Source organism: Lacerta agilis, chromosome 16 (assembly GCF_009819535.1).
Source record: "Lacerta agilis isolate rLacAgi1 chromosome 16, rLacAgi1.pri, whole genome shotgun sequence".
NCBI lineage: Eukaryota > Metazoa > Chordata > Lepidosauria > Squamata > Lacertidae > Lacerta > Lacerta agilis.
Window position 1 is genome coordinate 33,836,016 of NC_046327.1, and position 13,738 is coordinate 33,849,753.

At 49.0% G+C, this 13,738-nt stretch overlaps 1 protein-coding gene across 1 annotated transcript in view; it reads right to left on the reverse strand.

Moving 5' to 3' along the window:
• Window positions 1-1,910: 1,910 nt before the first annotated feature.
• The window catches only part of LOC117061180 (microtubule-associated serine/threonine-protein kinase 1-like), an 87,113-nt gene continuing 75,285 nt past the window's right edge, over window positions 1,911-13,738 (reverse strand). The window contains exons 11-18 of the mRNA XM_033173864.1: window positions 12,235-12,302; window positions 7,102-7,187; window positions 5,477-5,685; window positions 3,963-4,101; window positions 3,650-3,782; window positions 2,719-2,884; window positions 2,248-2,350; window positions 1,911-1,929 (exon numbers count right to left, since the gene is read on the reverse strand). Of these exons, the coding sequence (XP_033029755.1) occupies window positions 1,911-1,929; window positions 2,248-2,350; window positions 2,719-2,884; window positions 3,650-3,782; window positions 3,963-4,101; window positions 5,477-5,685; window positions 7,102-7,187; window positions 12,235-12,302 (923 nt within the window). The remainder of the gene's footprint in view (window positions 1,930-2,247; window positions 2,351-2,718; window positions 2,885-3,649; window positions 3,783-3,962; window positions 4,102-5,476; window positions 5,686-7,101; window positions 7,188-12,234; window positions 12,303-13,738) is intronic.

Sequence of the window (13,738 nt, forward strand, 5' to 3'; positions counted from 1 at the left end):
TCACACCAGGCAACATCTCGCGGCACACTAGTGTGGCCGCGGAACAGTGTTGAAAAAATGGGCTAGAGAAAGAGAAACATCACAGAGGCGCTTCATTCCGCACCCAGTGGAACATCTCACCCTGAACAGGAAGCTTGGAAAAAACAGAAACAAAGCCCCACCAGGACAAGAAGGCCTCTCCTCTGCACCCACAACCCAAAGATGAGCAGTACCCTGTACTTAAAAAACAACGAGAACCTTAGCATGTTCCGTCGTCTCCCAGAATTTCGCTGCCATTGCACCTAAGAGTGGATGGGGAATTATTTTTAACCTGAGGATCAGATCCAGAATTGGCCCACCCTCCATGGACGCATTTTTGACAGGTGGGGGGGGGTGGGTCCCTACCTGTCAATCACCTACAGTTGTATGGCATGGATGATAAAGATTTCAAGCCCAGAGTAGGCAGAAGCTTATCTCTGATTTTAGCTGGTGAAGCAAACTAGGAAGACATCAGATGCACCTTAGCATTTAGCGCATTATGTTTTAAGCATTTGTTTGTCAGGGACTGGGCAGAGGAGAGATGGTGGAACCCCCCCCAGCCTGACCTTTCCAGGGAGGAGGAAGAGAACGTGTCCAGAGGAGGGCAACCAAAATGGTCCAAGGCCTGGAAACGATGCCTTATGAGGAACGGCTTAGGGAGCTGGGTATGTTTAGCTGGAGGAAGAGAAGGTTAAGGGGTGATATGATAGCCATGTTCAAATATATCAAAGGATGTCATATAGAGGAGGAGAAAGGTTGTTTCTGCTGCTCCAGAGAAGCGGACACGGAGCAATGGATTCAAACTACAAGAAAGAAGATTCCACCTAAACTTAGGAAGAACTTCCTGACAGTAAGACTGTTCGACAGTGGAATTTGCTGCCAAGGAGTGTGGTGGAGTCTCCTTCTTGGAGGTCTTTAAGCGGAGGCTTGACAGACATCTGTCAGGAATGCTTTGATGGTGTTTCCTGCTTGGCAGGGGGTTGACTGATGGCCCTGTGGTCTCTTCCAACTCTATGATTCTATGATTCTAGGAAGACAGTATAGATTGACAACAGTGGTTTGAGGGAGGTCACAGCTCAGTGGCAGATGAGGGGGAGCTAAGAGCTCAAAGACACATAGCACCATCCGTAGAGGAGACAATGAGAATGACGAATGAGGAAGTGGGAGAGACGGGGGGGGTGGAGATTCACTCAGGACAACGCCATTATCCAAGAGGCTGGGTTCTATAGCCTCTCTCTGTAATACTGAAATAAAAAGGAAGGTAAAGAAACTTTTCCTTGTCTTTATATTCTCCGGCAGCCAGCTGGGAGCCACTGAGCCATCCTGACAGTGTTTGACATACATCTTAAAACAAAATAATCAATAGCAGTTGCAGTGGTGTGACTCTTTCACTGGAACACAGGGCACTGCCTCCTACAGAGGCAAACTGGTTCATAATGTTCCACACGTCTACACTGTCTGGCAGCAGCTCTCCCAGGGTTCCAGGCAGGGGTTCTCTCCGTACCAGCTGGAAGTGCCAGTGACTGAATTTAGGACCTTCTGCTTGCAGGCATTACTCTGCCACTGAGCTAGGCCCGGGTGAAAATGATTCCCCGGAAGCTGATTTGCATTGGAAACCCCCCACTGACGCCTCTTTGGTATGAAAAGAAGGAAGGAGAAGGCCCTATAACATGAGCAATCTGGGATTAGGTTTCCGGATAGTGGTAGTGGTGCAGGCCAGCAGCCTCACTCTTGTTTGTTAAAGGAAACATTTGGGAGTGGGGAGAGAAAAAGAAGAAGAATGTAACACTTGCTGTCAAAGTAGCTGGTGCTTCCTCGATTCCAGGTGAGGATGAATCTGCTTTCTGCCTCAGAAGCCCATTCCAGTCCAGATCTTGAAAAATGATGCTGTTTCACTTCGTAGGGCGCCACCTGCAAAACGCAAAGACGAGGTCTTGCTGCCCTCTGGACAACACCACCAATCAAACTGGACATGGTAGAGGTGCTCTTTCCTCGAACATGTGATTCTGCTGCCAGGTGGGGGGGGTGGTGGGCAACATCCTGAGCACTTAGGGAATGTTGACACAGACCCACCAAGGCCACAGCTGGTCAACAACTTGGTGTCCCAGGTTGCAACACCCCGAAAGAGGATCTAGAGATCTGGGGGCAGACTCCCTCCCCTCCTTCTGGATTGGATCGCACTGAAGCCCACCTAACTAACTGCCCTGCACCTTGAACAACTGTCCTTACCTGCCCCCAGGCGGAGAAGAGGATATGGTCTGCAGGAGGCAGGAGATGAGATCTTGAGCATCTGCTGGGAGGGCCTCCTCCCCTTCCGGCCACAAGATGTCATCTGAAGCAGAAAGAAACAGAGAAGCTCTTGGTGGACGAGCAGCTGATGGGGTGGATTAGGGAGGGTTAGAACCGTCTGCTCAATGTGTACATTATTGTAACAGCTTCAATTGTTACTGGGGAATGGGCTCGTATGCCAAGCATCTTCCTAACAGAGCCTCTGAACCCAAAGCTTCACCTTAATGCTTCACTCTGTTTCATGATACCCTCCTAAGGTTTTTCTCCCCACCAACTCAAACAGCACCCTCCTCTCACCCCTCCATTCACCTTGCAACTTAGCCAAGCCTGGAGGAAATTCCAAGGCCAGCAGTAGCAACGTTGAGCTCACAGCTGGATCACAGCGACCAAACACACTTGCCCTTCACTTACCAGTGATGACCTGACCAAAGAGCTCCTCAGGGGTGTCTCCAAAGAATGGCACACAGCCCACCAGGAACTCGTACAGGATGATGCCCATAGCCCACCAGTCCACTGGCTTCCCATAGCCTTGGCGAAGGATCACTTCGGGAGCAATGTATTCGGGGGTTCCACACACCTGCCAAGACACCCACCGTCCTTCAGCTAGCAGCACAGAGATTGGATGAAATCCTGGTAATGGCCGGGAAAATCTGTACATATGGTGGCCCTACATGTAGCTGAGACAACTGAGAAGGGGTTTGATCTGCATCCCTATCAGAATCCTGGGCTGGGTGGAGAGGTTTCACACCTCTCTATCATCTCAGAGGTGGGTATATAATTTTTGTTTCGACCACCACCACCACCTGTGGGGGTCTTGGGGGTCACAAAAGCTTCCACCAGACCCCTGGGATGGAGGTTAGCGCCCTATGTCTACAGCTTTCCCCCTCACATACACAATGACAATTTGTCATGTCCTGCCTCGTGTCTTCCTTCTAAAATACCAGAAGGCCTTGTTTGGTAAGAAGGCTTTGTTCTGCTGACTGACAAGAAGTTCTGATGTAAAGTCCATCCTGGGGTTTAAAAACAAGCTAACCAGACGAGAACTTCCAGCCAGTTGGCAAGGGGTTTTTTGTACTCTCTTATCTCATACCTCCCTAAATATTTACCAAGTGGTCTGGCGGCAATGAAAACCCCCATAGCCAATGACTAACTGAGATTAATGTCCTCTACTTCTGTTGTTTGTATGTAAACACAATCGGAGAGGAGCAGAAAGAGGTCCCCTGGATTCAGCCTTGATCTGCACCACAGGGCAGATTTGTTCTAGTCTCCCACACAATTTCAAATTCTGCCCTCTCACCCACCCACCACGCTCCCCTCTCACGCACACCATCAGGGGGCCCACCTGTTTATCCAGGAACTCCCGGGCATCCTTCTCAATGTGACCCTCGTACAAGTTGGTGGTGAGGCTCATCAGCCCCATCTTGGAGAGACCGAAGTCTGTCAGCTTGATGTGCCCCATGGAAGTGATCAGCAGGCTGAGGAGAAAGCCGGAGAAGCAACCGTCAAGAGAGCTCAGATCACAGACACACCTTGCCCACCCCCACCCCCACTTTTGGCAAAGGAACCCAGGGAATGTCAGCAAAGCATGCTGCTGCTGCTGCTGCTGCTTTCGGAGCAGGATAGCCCAGGAGAGGCTCTGGCTCTCCACTTCATACTTGTCAGGCTTGAGGTCACGGTGGACGATGCCATAGTTGTGCAGGTACTCCAGCGCAAGGACGGTCTCGGCAAAGTACATGCGGGCCATCTCCACAGGCAGTGCCCCTATGTTCTTCAGCAGTGTGGCACAATCCCCGCCTGCTGGGAAAAGGGTGAAGTGGTTAGGGAGGCCAGCTAGCAGGCCACTCTCTTCCTGCAGTGCAGGACTGCTACTCTGTTCCTGTCCTTGATCGGAGCTTGAAGTCCTCCAGTGTCATGCCGTTTGGAATGCTAAAAAGCACAGTCTGTAGGAGGGCAGGTATAAGGCTGGATCCCTGTGCCTTACATTCATGCTGTATTTAATACTAAAAGACCTAGGTGATCCTCGACTTGAGACTGGTTTAAAGGCAGGCGTTCCAATCTTGCTTGCTGAAAAAGCTAACAGGATGCTGGAAGCTCCTGCCAAGCGCACAGGGACTCTGCCATCTCTTACAATCCAAGCTTGCTTTGAAGCCGGAGACACAGTTGAATAAAAGAAAATACAAAATTAAAAAATTCCTTCCAGTAGCACCTTAGAGACCAACTAAGTTTGTTCTTGGTATGAGCTTTCGTGTGCATGCACACTTCTTCAGATACACACGAAAGCTCCTACCAAGAACAAACTTAGTTGGTCTCTAAGGTGCGCTGTGGGTTAAACCACAGAGTCTAGGGCTTGCTGATCAGAAGGTCAGTGGTTTGAATCCCTGCCACGGGGTGAGCTCCCGTTGCTTGGTCCCAGCTCCTGCCCACCTAGCAGTTTGAAAGCATGTCAAAGTGCAAGCAGATAAATAGGCACCGCTCCAGTGGGAAGGTAAACGGCGTTTCCGTGCGCTGCTCTGGTTCGCCAGAAGTGGCTTTGTCATGCTGGCCACATGACCCGGAAGCTGTCTGCAGACAAACGCCGGCTCCCTCGGCCTATAGAGCGAGATGAGCGCCGCAACCCCAGAGTCGGACACAACTGGACCTGATGGTCAGGGGTCCCTTTACCTTTACCTTAAGAACACAGCAGTGCTACGTGTTAATTCTTGGTAACTGAGGAACCATTCAAATTTCTGTTACAAACACCTTTTAAGGTGCTACTGGAAGGATTTTCTTTTGTTTTGACTATGGCAGACCAACACGGCTACCTACCTGTAACTTGAATAAAAGAGATAGTCTTGGGGCTTCCAGTAACATCACTGTCCTGACTAAAAGTAATGAAACAACTGGTTGAGGAGCTTGGGTGCTAATGAATTGAGAAGGGTAGGATCAGTTTGGATGGCTAGGAAAGATGCTTTTCTCAGCTTCTGAGCTATGTTTTTAATTTAATAGATAAATTTAATAAATAATAATATAATAACAACTGGATATTATTTGTACAACAAAGGATGTGGGTCGCTTCCTGCAAGCTCACACATGGGATTTAATTTTCATCTGGAACCTGAAAGCTGACTTGTGTGACACTGAGAGACCAGGGGGTATCTTGAGTCCCTCCAGGAGTTCCGAGGCCGTGTACCTTCGACATATTCCATGACCATGCAGAGGTAGCGCTTGGTCTCAAAAGAGCAGAACATGCTGACCACAAAGGGGTTTTCTGCAAATGTCAAAATGTCGCGCTCCACAAAGGCCTGCTGGATCTGGTTGCGCAGGATGAGGTTTTGCTTGTTGATCTTCTTCATGGCAAAGCGCTGTCGGGTCTCTTTGTGCCGCACCAGATACACAGCTCTGCGAGAGGAGGAGGAGGAGAAAGCAGAGGGGATGTGCTCAGCAAGAGGCAGCCCCAACCCACAGAGCACTTCTGGGAGCCATATTCTCCAAGAACAGCAGAGAATGTAGGTGTATTGAGGGATCTTGATCCTCACACTCTAAATACTAGACTCTCTCCCCTCTTTAAACAATGGGCTGGTAAACTAGCTTTTACCCAGAGCTTTTGGAAGGGGGCAGTGAGGCTTAGGTCTGCTCATATGTCCACTGCATCAACATTACACATCGTTGCAAACCCTTAAGGTGGCAAAAGATCGGGAAGCTGTCTGAGGACTGCGACCTGAAGAAAACCCTGCTCCCGCATCGCCCTGCCTTCTCTTTGATGCCTTCTTCAGAACCCTCCCTCCAGGTGCCTCTGCTGTCTCAGTGTGAGGCAAGTAGCAAGAGGAAACAGGACCTTCTTGGTGGTGTCCCACAACTGACACCATATGTGATAGCTGGTTCTAGGCAAATATGGATGTGGCTTAAATGGGGCTCCCTGCTGTTCCTGTACAAGTAAGGTTCCCTGTCAGCATCAATACGCTGACCGAGAGCCTGGCTAGGATGGGCTCCTGAGGGGGATGGAGGAAGCAGTTTGCATTCAAAAATGCCGGAGCAAGTGTAAATGTAAACCTGCTTCCTTTGAGGAGAGAAAAATGCTCCACTTTCTTTCCAGAGGAAGCAGTTGGGATGCAAAGCATTCCCTCTAACAAAAGGGTTTTTCAGCCACACGGAAAGGAGAATGATAACAGTAAATTCCCATCATAGTAAGATGGTGTAGGGAACTGTTCAGTGGGCCAGATTCCCAAATGACACACACACAGAGGCCAAGTTTGGCAGATCCATGGGACAACCCACCTGTCCATCACCTGGCATCATAGTGACTTTACACAGGTGAGAATTCCAAGAAAACCTTCAAACAGGCTTGCTCTGGAGAGAGTGAAAATGCTACACCACTGAAGTGAGCATCTCTCCCTCTCTCAATAGGAAGCAATGTGGATTCAGAGTACTGTATTTTGAATCCAAAATTTTTAAACAGCATTTCCCCATAAATTTTTCCCTCTTCTTCTTTTTTTCCAGGGGATGCCTCCTGAACTTCCAAGCCTGGTTCAGTTGCTTCCCTATATCAAAGCTCCTGCACCCCTCCGCCATGATGCTCATAAAGAAACATGGGACACGGGTTCCCCAACATGGATGATTGGAGCATAACGACGGTGTGATACTTTCAACTCAAACCAGCTGAAACAGCCTGTTCCTCCACTTTGGGAACAGCCCCTTTGGGCCAGGTAAGCATTTGAACCAGGCCTGATTTGGTGCTGAAGGAGCAAACCAGAAGCAAGAGAGACCCTTCCAGGCAGGCAGATCCAAGGAGTTTGGGATCTGAGTCAGCTCACTCACCCATATGCCCCGTTGCTTATGAGTTTAATTGTTCCAAAGTCTCCTTCTCCCGGTGGCTTCTTTGGCTTTGGAGTAGTTCCACGACTCTGTAATGGTAAGTAAATCGGGTATGAGGGCTTAAGCAGCTCCTATGAAATTCAGCACCGCTAACTGAAGCCAACCCTATTGAGGACCCCTTCTTTACCAAGGTTAGGAGCAGTGCCGTACGGTGAAATTATTATTATTTGTATGGGAACAGTTAGGGCGAGAGGCGGCAACTTGCAAGGGCAACTGGGGGCGGGGCAGGACCAACGGTGACGTTGTGAGTGTGACATCGCTATGTTGTGACATTGTGTGCTGAGCATCGCGCCTCCTTCCCCAAGCTATGCAGAAGCTTCCCGGGCTTCGGGGAAGGAGGCACCAGCGTCTGACAGGATGCTGGAGCCCTGCTGCCTCCTTCCAAAAGCTGGGTGGGCTTTGGGAAGGTTGCAGAAGGGCTCTTGGACCCCGTTGGAGCATCACACCTTCCTCTCTAAGCCAGACAGAAGCTTGCCAAGTTTTGAGAAGGAGGCACCAGTCTTTAATAATACTCTAATTTCCTGGGAACTTTTAGGGGACTATCCTAGTCCAATGACTGCACGCCACTGGTTAGGAGTGCAGTTGTGTATGGAATATGACAGATTGTGAACGCAGTTAACACTGGTACCAGAAAATTGGTAGAGAGCCACTCTGAAACTGAACGGGCATAGCCCATTTAGTTTCATTATAGATGCAGAAGATAGAAAAAAAACCAGAGCCAAAAGCACAAACGTAAGACGGGGCAATCCCTGGCTATGCAACGGCACTATGGATTTAATGATGAACCTTGTGGGCAGAGCCAGCCACTGACTCAGATGCCTAATAATAAGGAGTTGTTCTGGTGGAGTGTCTTCTGTTATTTAAGAAGCCACCCACCTCAAGCCTGGGTCACACAAATGAAAGGTTAGTCAGTAGAACAAGAAGGGCAAGAGATTCCACTTGTTTTCAGTTCCTTTTTGTAATCACAACAGATTTATTTTCATTCCTATCTATCGCAGATCAACTGGGTGGGGAGTTAAGAGGGAACCATGTCCTTGCTGCTGGGCTCTTTTCCACCTGGCATGAAGGAGGTGGAAGCCTGCTAGATCTCTTTCCCTCTTCTCCATCCCCACCCTTTATCTTTACTAAATAAATAATTTTATTTCCTATTAAAAAAAGGAGTCCGCATAGCAATTTTTTGGGGGTGCATGCAATCGCATTCTATTTTCCTCTTAATAAACGCACACTGTTCTAACAACCTTTGTGACACAAAACCTAGAAAGGGATCTCCCCTGCCAGGGGCTCTGACTTGCCCCCCCCCCACTGCGGATCCCCAACGTTGGTGCACACTGAGTTGCAGCATAATGACATGGTGACGTGACGATGTCATGTCGTGTCATCATGACGGAGCAGCTCTGGCACTGCGGGAGTGACTGGATCATAGCCTCCATGTGCTGGGGTCGCATTGGGGGATGCACAGAGGCAGGTGGCAGAGGCTAGGCACCAACAGCAAAAATTTAGTGGGTGCCCAGGAGCCTGGGGCTTGCTGGAGATGGTGCCAGTGTCCCCTGCAACTGGATTCATTCTATTGAATGGAATATTTATTCTTCCACAAGAAGGGCTGCTTCTGGGTCCCCCACTCTGTTGAGCTTTAACTGAGGTCAACTGCAGTTTAGGAAAGAGTTGTGCTTGTCACCTTCCTGCCCAACCAGACTGGTCACAATGCTAGATGCCTAAGGTGCCCCAATGGGTGGATGATAGGCTGCTGCAGGCACCACACCAGTGCCTTCTCTGATCCTTGGACCAAGGCAGGCTCTATCCCAGCAGTGGGACTTCCTGCCTTTCCAGCTGTTTCAGAAAGCTCTGTAGCTTCTATGACTGACTCTCTCTCTCTCTCTCTCTCTCTCTCTCTCACACACACACACACACACACCACACACACACTACTTCCCTTCCTGAGATCTGAGTGGCTGGTCATATATTCCACTGCATACCGCTTCTTATGATAGACAGTTGAGGAAGTTGGGTATGCTTAGACTGGAAAAGAGGAGACTGAGAGTAGATATGATAGCCATCTTCAAATATCTCAAGGGCTGTGACATGGAAGATGGAACAAGCTTGTTTTCTCCGGCCCCGGAGAGTAGGACCCAAACCAAGGGATTCAAGTGACAAGAAAGGAGAGGCTGATATAACACCAGGAAGAACTATATGTTCTGACTCCGGTTTTTTAAGCAGAGGTTGGATGGTCATTTTGTCAGGGATGCTCTACCTAAGATTCCTGCATAGCTGGGGGTTGGACTAGGTGACCCCTTCCAAATCTACAATTCTATGATTCTAAGATTTTCTGTTTACCAGCATGTTTGGACATAATTGTTTTGGCTACCCCAAATCACTGCACCATGTGCTCTTTTCCCAAATAAAAATGCAGCACACACTCTGAGAAGAATGGATGAATGAAGGCAGGAGGGCCATCACCTCAGTTTCCCACGTCTGTGGCAAACAACCGAGCCATGCTCCTGTAGGCTTTGGTGCTGCTGTTTTATACCTAGCTCTACTTTAGCATCTATTTCGCAACGAATCAAAAACCAAATGTAAAATACACCATTCAAATTCAATGAACCAACACATAACATCAGTGGTGGAAAAACCCAAACCCTCTACCAATTTCACCCCAGAGCCCAAATAGCACCCAATGAATCTTAGCCGTATGTCTGAGACACTTCCATGCTCAAGATTTGGGGGATCTCCAAGAGGGAAGAGAAGGCTGGCTTCCTTAAGTGTGGGGCAAGCACTAAGAACACCTCCCTTTGCTGACAAAATGTGGGACATGAATGCCATCCCTGTACCCCTGACAGACTCTGGTAAGGCAGGGGTGTGTGTGGATAAAGCAGTTCCTAGGCTTGGACCCAGCAGGACTTAGGGCCACCTCACACCGTATATTTTAAGAAGCTCATTTTCCTTCCCTGTACTTTCTACCTGCTTCCCTTCCCGGCATTCTCACACAAGCCTCCTCTCTTCCATTTGCCCACTATGCTCCTTGTCAATCACCCATGCCTTCTCTTTTCCTCTCACCCACTAATCACATTCCTCCTAAGCCTTCTTCCTGGCTGCTTCCAACACCATCTGGGCTTCTTTTCCCTCCCACCTCATCCATCCACATTCTGTGCCTCTCTTCCACTTGTCTCCCAGATCTCCCATGTGAACCTTCCTTCTCTTCTCCCCCCCCCCCCCAATATGCCTGGCTGGACTTTTCTTTCTCTATCGTAAGAGTGGAGGAGCCAAGTGGGGGAACCTCATGCATTTTCTCCAACTTCCACCACACCGGTTCTCATCCCCCCCCCCATTTTATCTGCCTCTTTCCCTTTTCTTGCACATCTGCTATGCTACTACTGTGCGTGGCTGCCACAGATACACAGTCAAACCTCGGCTGTCGAGCGTAATCAGTTCCAGAAGCCTGTTTGGCTTCCGAAATGTTCAGCAACTGAGGCGTGTCTTCCGATTGGTTGCAGGAGCTTCCTGCACTCAAGCAGAACCCGCGTCAGATGTTCAGCTTCCGGAAAACATTCAAAAACCAGAGCATTTACTTCCTGGTTTTTGGCGTTTGGGAGCCGAAACGTTCCAAAACAGAGACGTTTGAGAACCGAGGTTTGACTGTATTGCTGGTCCAAAACCAGTGTGCCACGAATCCAAGAACTGCACCCTATCATCCTCTGCTGTTGCGCAAGGAGTTGGGGAGTGCACTTGTGCAATGGCACGTAGCTTCGTGGGCACTCCTAGAATTGCTGCTTGGGTCGCCATCCTTGGCGCTGCTGCTACCTCTACCCAAGTCAGGGTGCAAGGAAGTCAGCTGCTTCCCCAGCTCCCAGTGAGTCATCTAACATGTGAAATTCATAACTTGATCTGAATGTTTTAAGCCGTCAACTAAAGCACATTTATTTCACTGTTGAGGTCCCAGTGCATGGTCATGTTTTTTAAAAAAATAAATTAATTAAAGGTGGCCTTTTGTTTTGACAGTGATGATAATATTTGTTTGTTTGTTTGTTTGTACCCTGCCCATCTGGCTGGGTTTCCCCAGCCACTGTGGGCGGCTCCCAACAGAACATTAAAAACACGGTAAAAGATCAAACATTAAAGCAAGAAGATGAGTCTGTTTATTATGTTTACGCTCCAGTCCCTGTCCCAAAGCTTTATTAGCCCAGAAGGGCTTTGGATTTGGGGTAGGGAGAACAGCTATGGGAATAGGGAAGAAGTGTCACTCTGCCACTAACAAATTCTGACCTGCCAAAAGTTATCCATTGGGAAACCTACTTTGGAGTTCATTGGACTTTCCCCTGAAAATTGCAAATATTGCCTTTAGGTAGGAATGGAAAACTCCCTCTCCTCCCTCCCCACCCCCACCCCCCAACATCACAATCCTGAGGCTGCTCATGGCTTGGGGGTGGGGACTGCTTACTTACATAACAAAGGAGTGTAAATTAATTGCATTCAGGCAACAAATTCTGGCCTTAGCCCAGTGGTTCCCAACCTTTTTTTTGGCCATTCCCCACCTAAGCATCTCTAAAATCCTGACACATACCCCAGTGACATATAATTCTTATTATTCAAAAAATGAACTCCTATTCGCATGGAGGAAGCCCAAAAGGCCATTAACTGTTAGTAACTCATTCTTGAATTGCCCCCCTTAAAAATCAAATTGCCCCCCCCCCCCCGTGGGGCATGTGCCCACGCTGGGAACCACGGCTTTGGCCTGATTCCCAGCTGCTGCCAGTAGAGTCCGAACGCCCAATGGTAAATAGAGGGCTTTAGTTGCATGCACCCAAGTGAGTAGCCAGATTTCCTTTAGTTTGTTTTCCTGCACAACAGCCCACCAAATGGGATGGCAGCCTGAAGCCAAGTAGCTGCAGGAACTTGCTTTTCCCTCTTTCCCCAGGATCAAGCTTGCGATGTGGATGTAGTGGCAGAAACATTGAGCAGCAGTATGGAGAGAGAGAGAGAGAGAGAGAGAGAGAGAGAGAGAGAGAGAGTTGTGTCTATGTGTGAATAGTTGGGATAGACAGCACAGAGCTGGGGTGCGGTTGGTGCCCCCTGTGTACTGACCTCTGTGAACTCCTCTGTCTCAGGTGTGTTGGATCCTCCGCTATCATGCTCCTCCACATACAGCACATCTGACGAGAACAGGGTTTGGAAAGAGCCAAAGGGAGAGCCAAGGGAACAAGGCTTTAGCAACCCCATTGTCATTCATGAAAGCACAGAAAGGGTGAAACCTAGACATGTGCACACAGCCATGCATATACGCCGGTGCACATGCCTGTGGTACAAACATGCACACACGGCGGCATGCCAACGCGTGGGGGTATGTATGCGATGGAGAGATACACGCGTGTCAAGGTGACAAATCAGGAGGCAGAAGCATGCGCTCGCTAAGACAAATCACAGGCGAATAAGCTTGCATGCATCTTAGCACACACCTTGGGAACAGATACACAAACACCTGCGGGTATGGGGGTTCGCATATACTTCCATTGACACTGGAATACGACGTCAGCTGTGCTACCCTGCTCACACAAATGCATGCCCATGCCCATTTAACACACACAGATACAGATAGTTTATGCCAAATTGCAAATGTGAGATGCAATCCCTCTGTCATCTGGTGCCTTGGAGGCCACTCGACTCTCCAACGTTGGCACGTGAGCTTGGTTTGGCTTACCTGGGTGTCAGCACTTTGACACCACATAGACTCACCTTGAGTAACTACCAACCCTGTCCCTGGGTCAAACAATCGGCGAGAGGTCTATACAACTTTCCCCCATGGGGATAAAGCAACTGAAGAAGAGCCAAATGTGACTGGGAAACCAGCCTGAGAGGAAAGCATTAAACATGCCCTTGTCCTGCACTGCTCGGACAGCCAGTGTGGCATAATGGCTAGAGTGTTAGACTAGAACATGGGAGACCAGGGTTCAAATCCCCACTCAGCCAAGAAGCTCACTGGGTGACCTGGGGCCAGTCACAGACTTCCAGCCTAACCTACCTCACAGAGTTGTTGTGTGGGTAAAATGGAAGGGAGTGGGGAGAAGTGTGCACACCACTTTCAGCTCGTTGGAGAAGAGGAGGGATATAAATATAACAGACAGATAGACAGATAGATTTGGAGTCCTGGAGACCATAGCAAAACTGTTAGGTTGGGGGTATTTTCGTTGGAAAAAATTCCACATGTATATAACTACATTTTGCCCCTCAGTTTACACAGATAAACCAAGAAGCACACCCTGACTGACCATTGAAATCTGCCATATAAGATTAAGGCATCAAACGTTAGCTGGTACAGCCCAATTTAAGATTTCAAAATCAAGAAGTTTATTGATGGAGGTAAAGGGTAAAAGGTAAAGGACCCCTGGACAGTTAAGTCCACTCAAAGGCGACTATGGGGTGTGGCACTGATCTTGCTTTTCAGGCCAAGGGAGCCTCCATCTGTCCACAGACAGCTTTCTGGGTCATGTGGCCAGCAGGACTAAACCGCTTCTGGTGCAACAGAACACTGTGACAGAAGCCAGAGCGCACAGAAACACCCTTTACCTTCCTGCTGCAGCGGTACCTATTT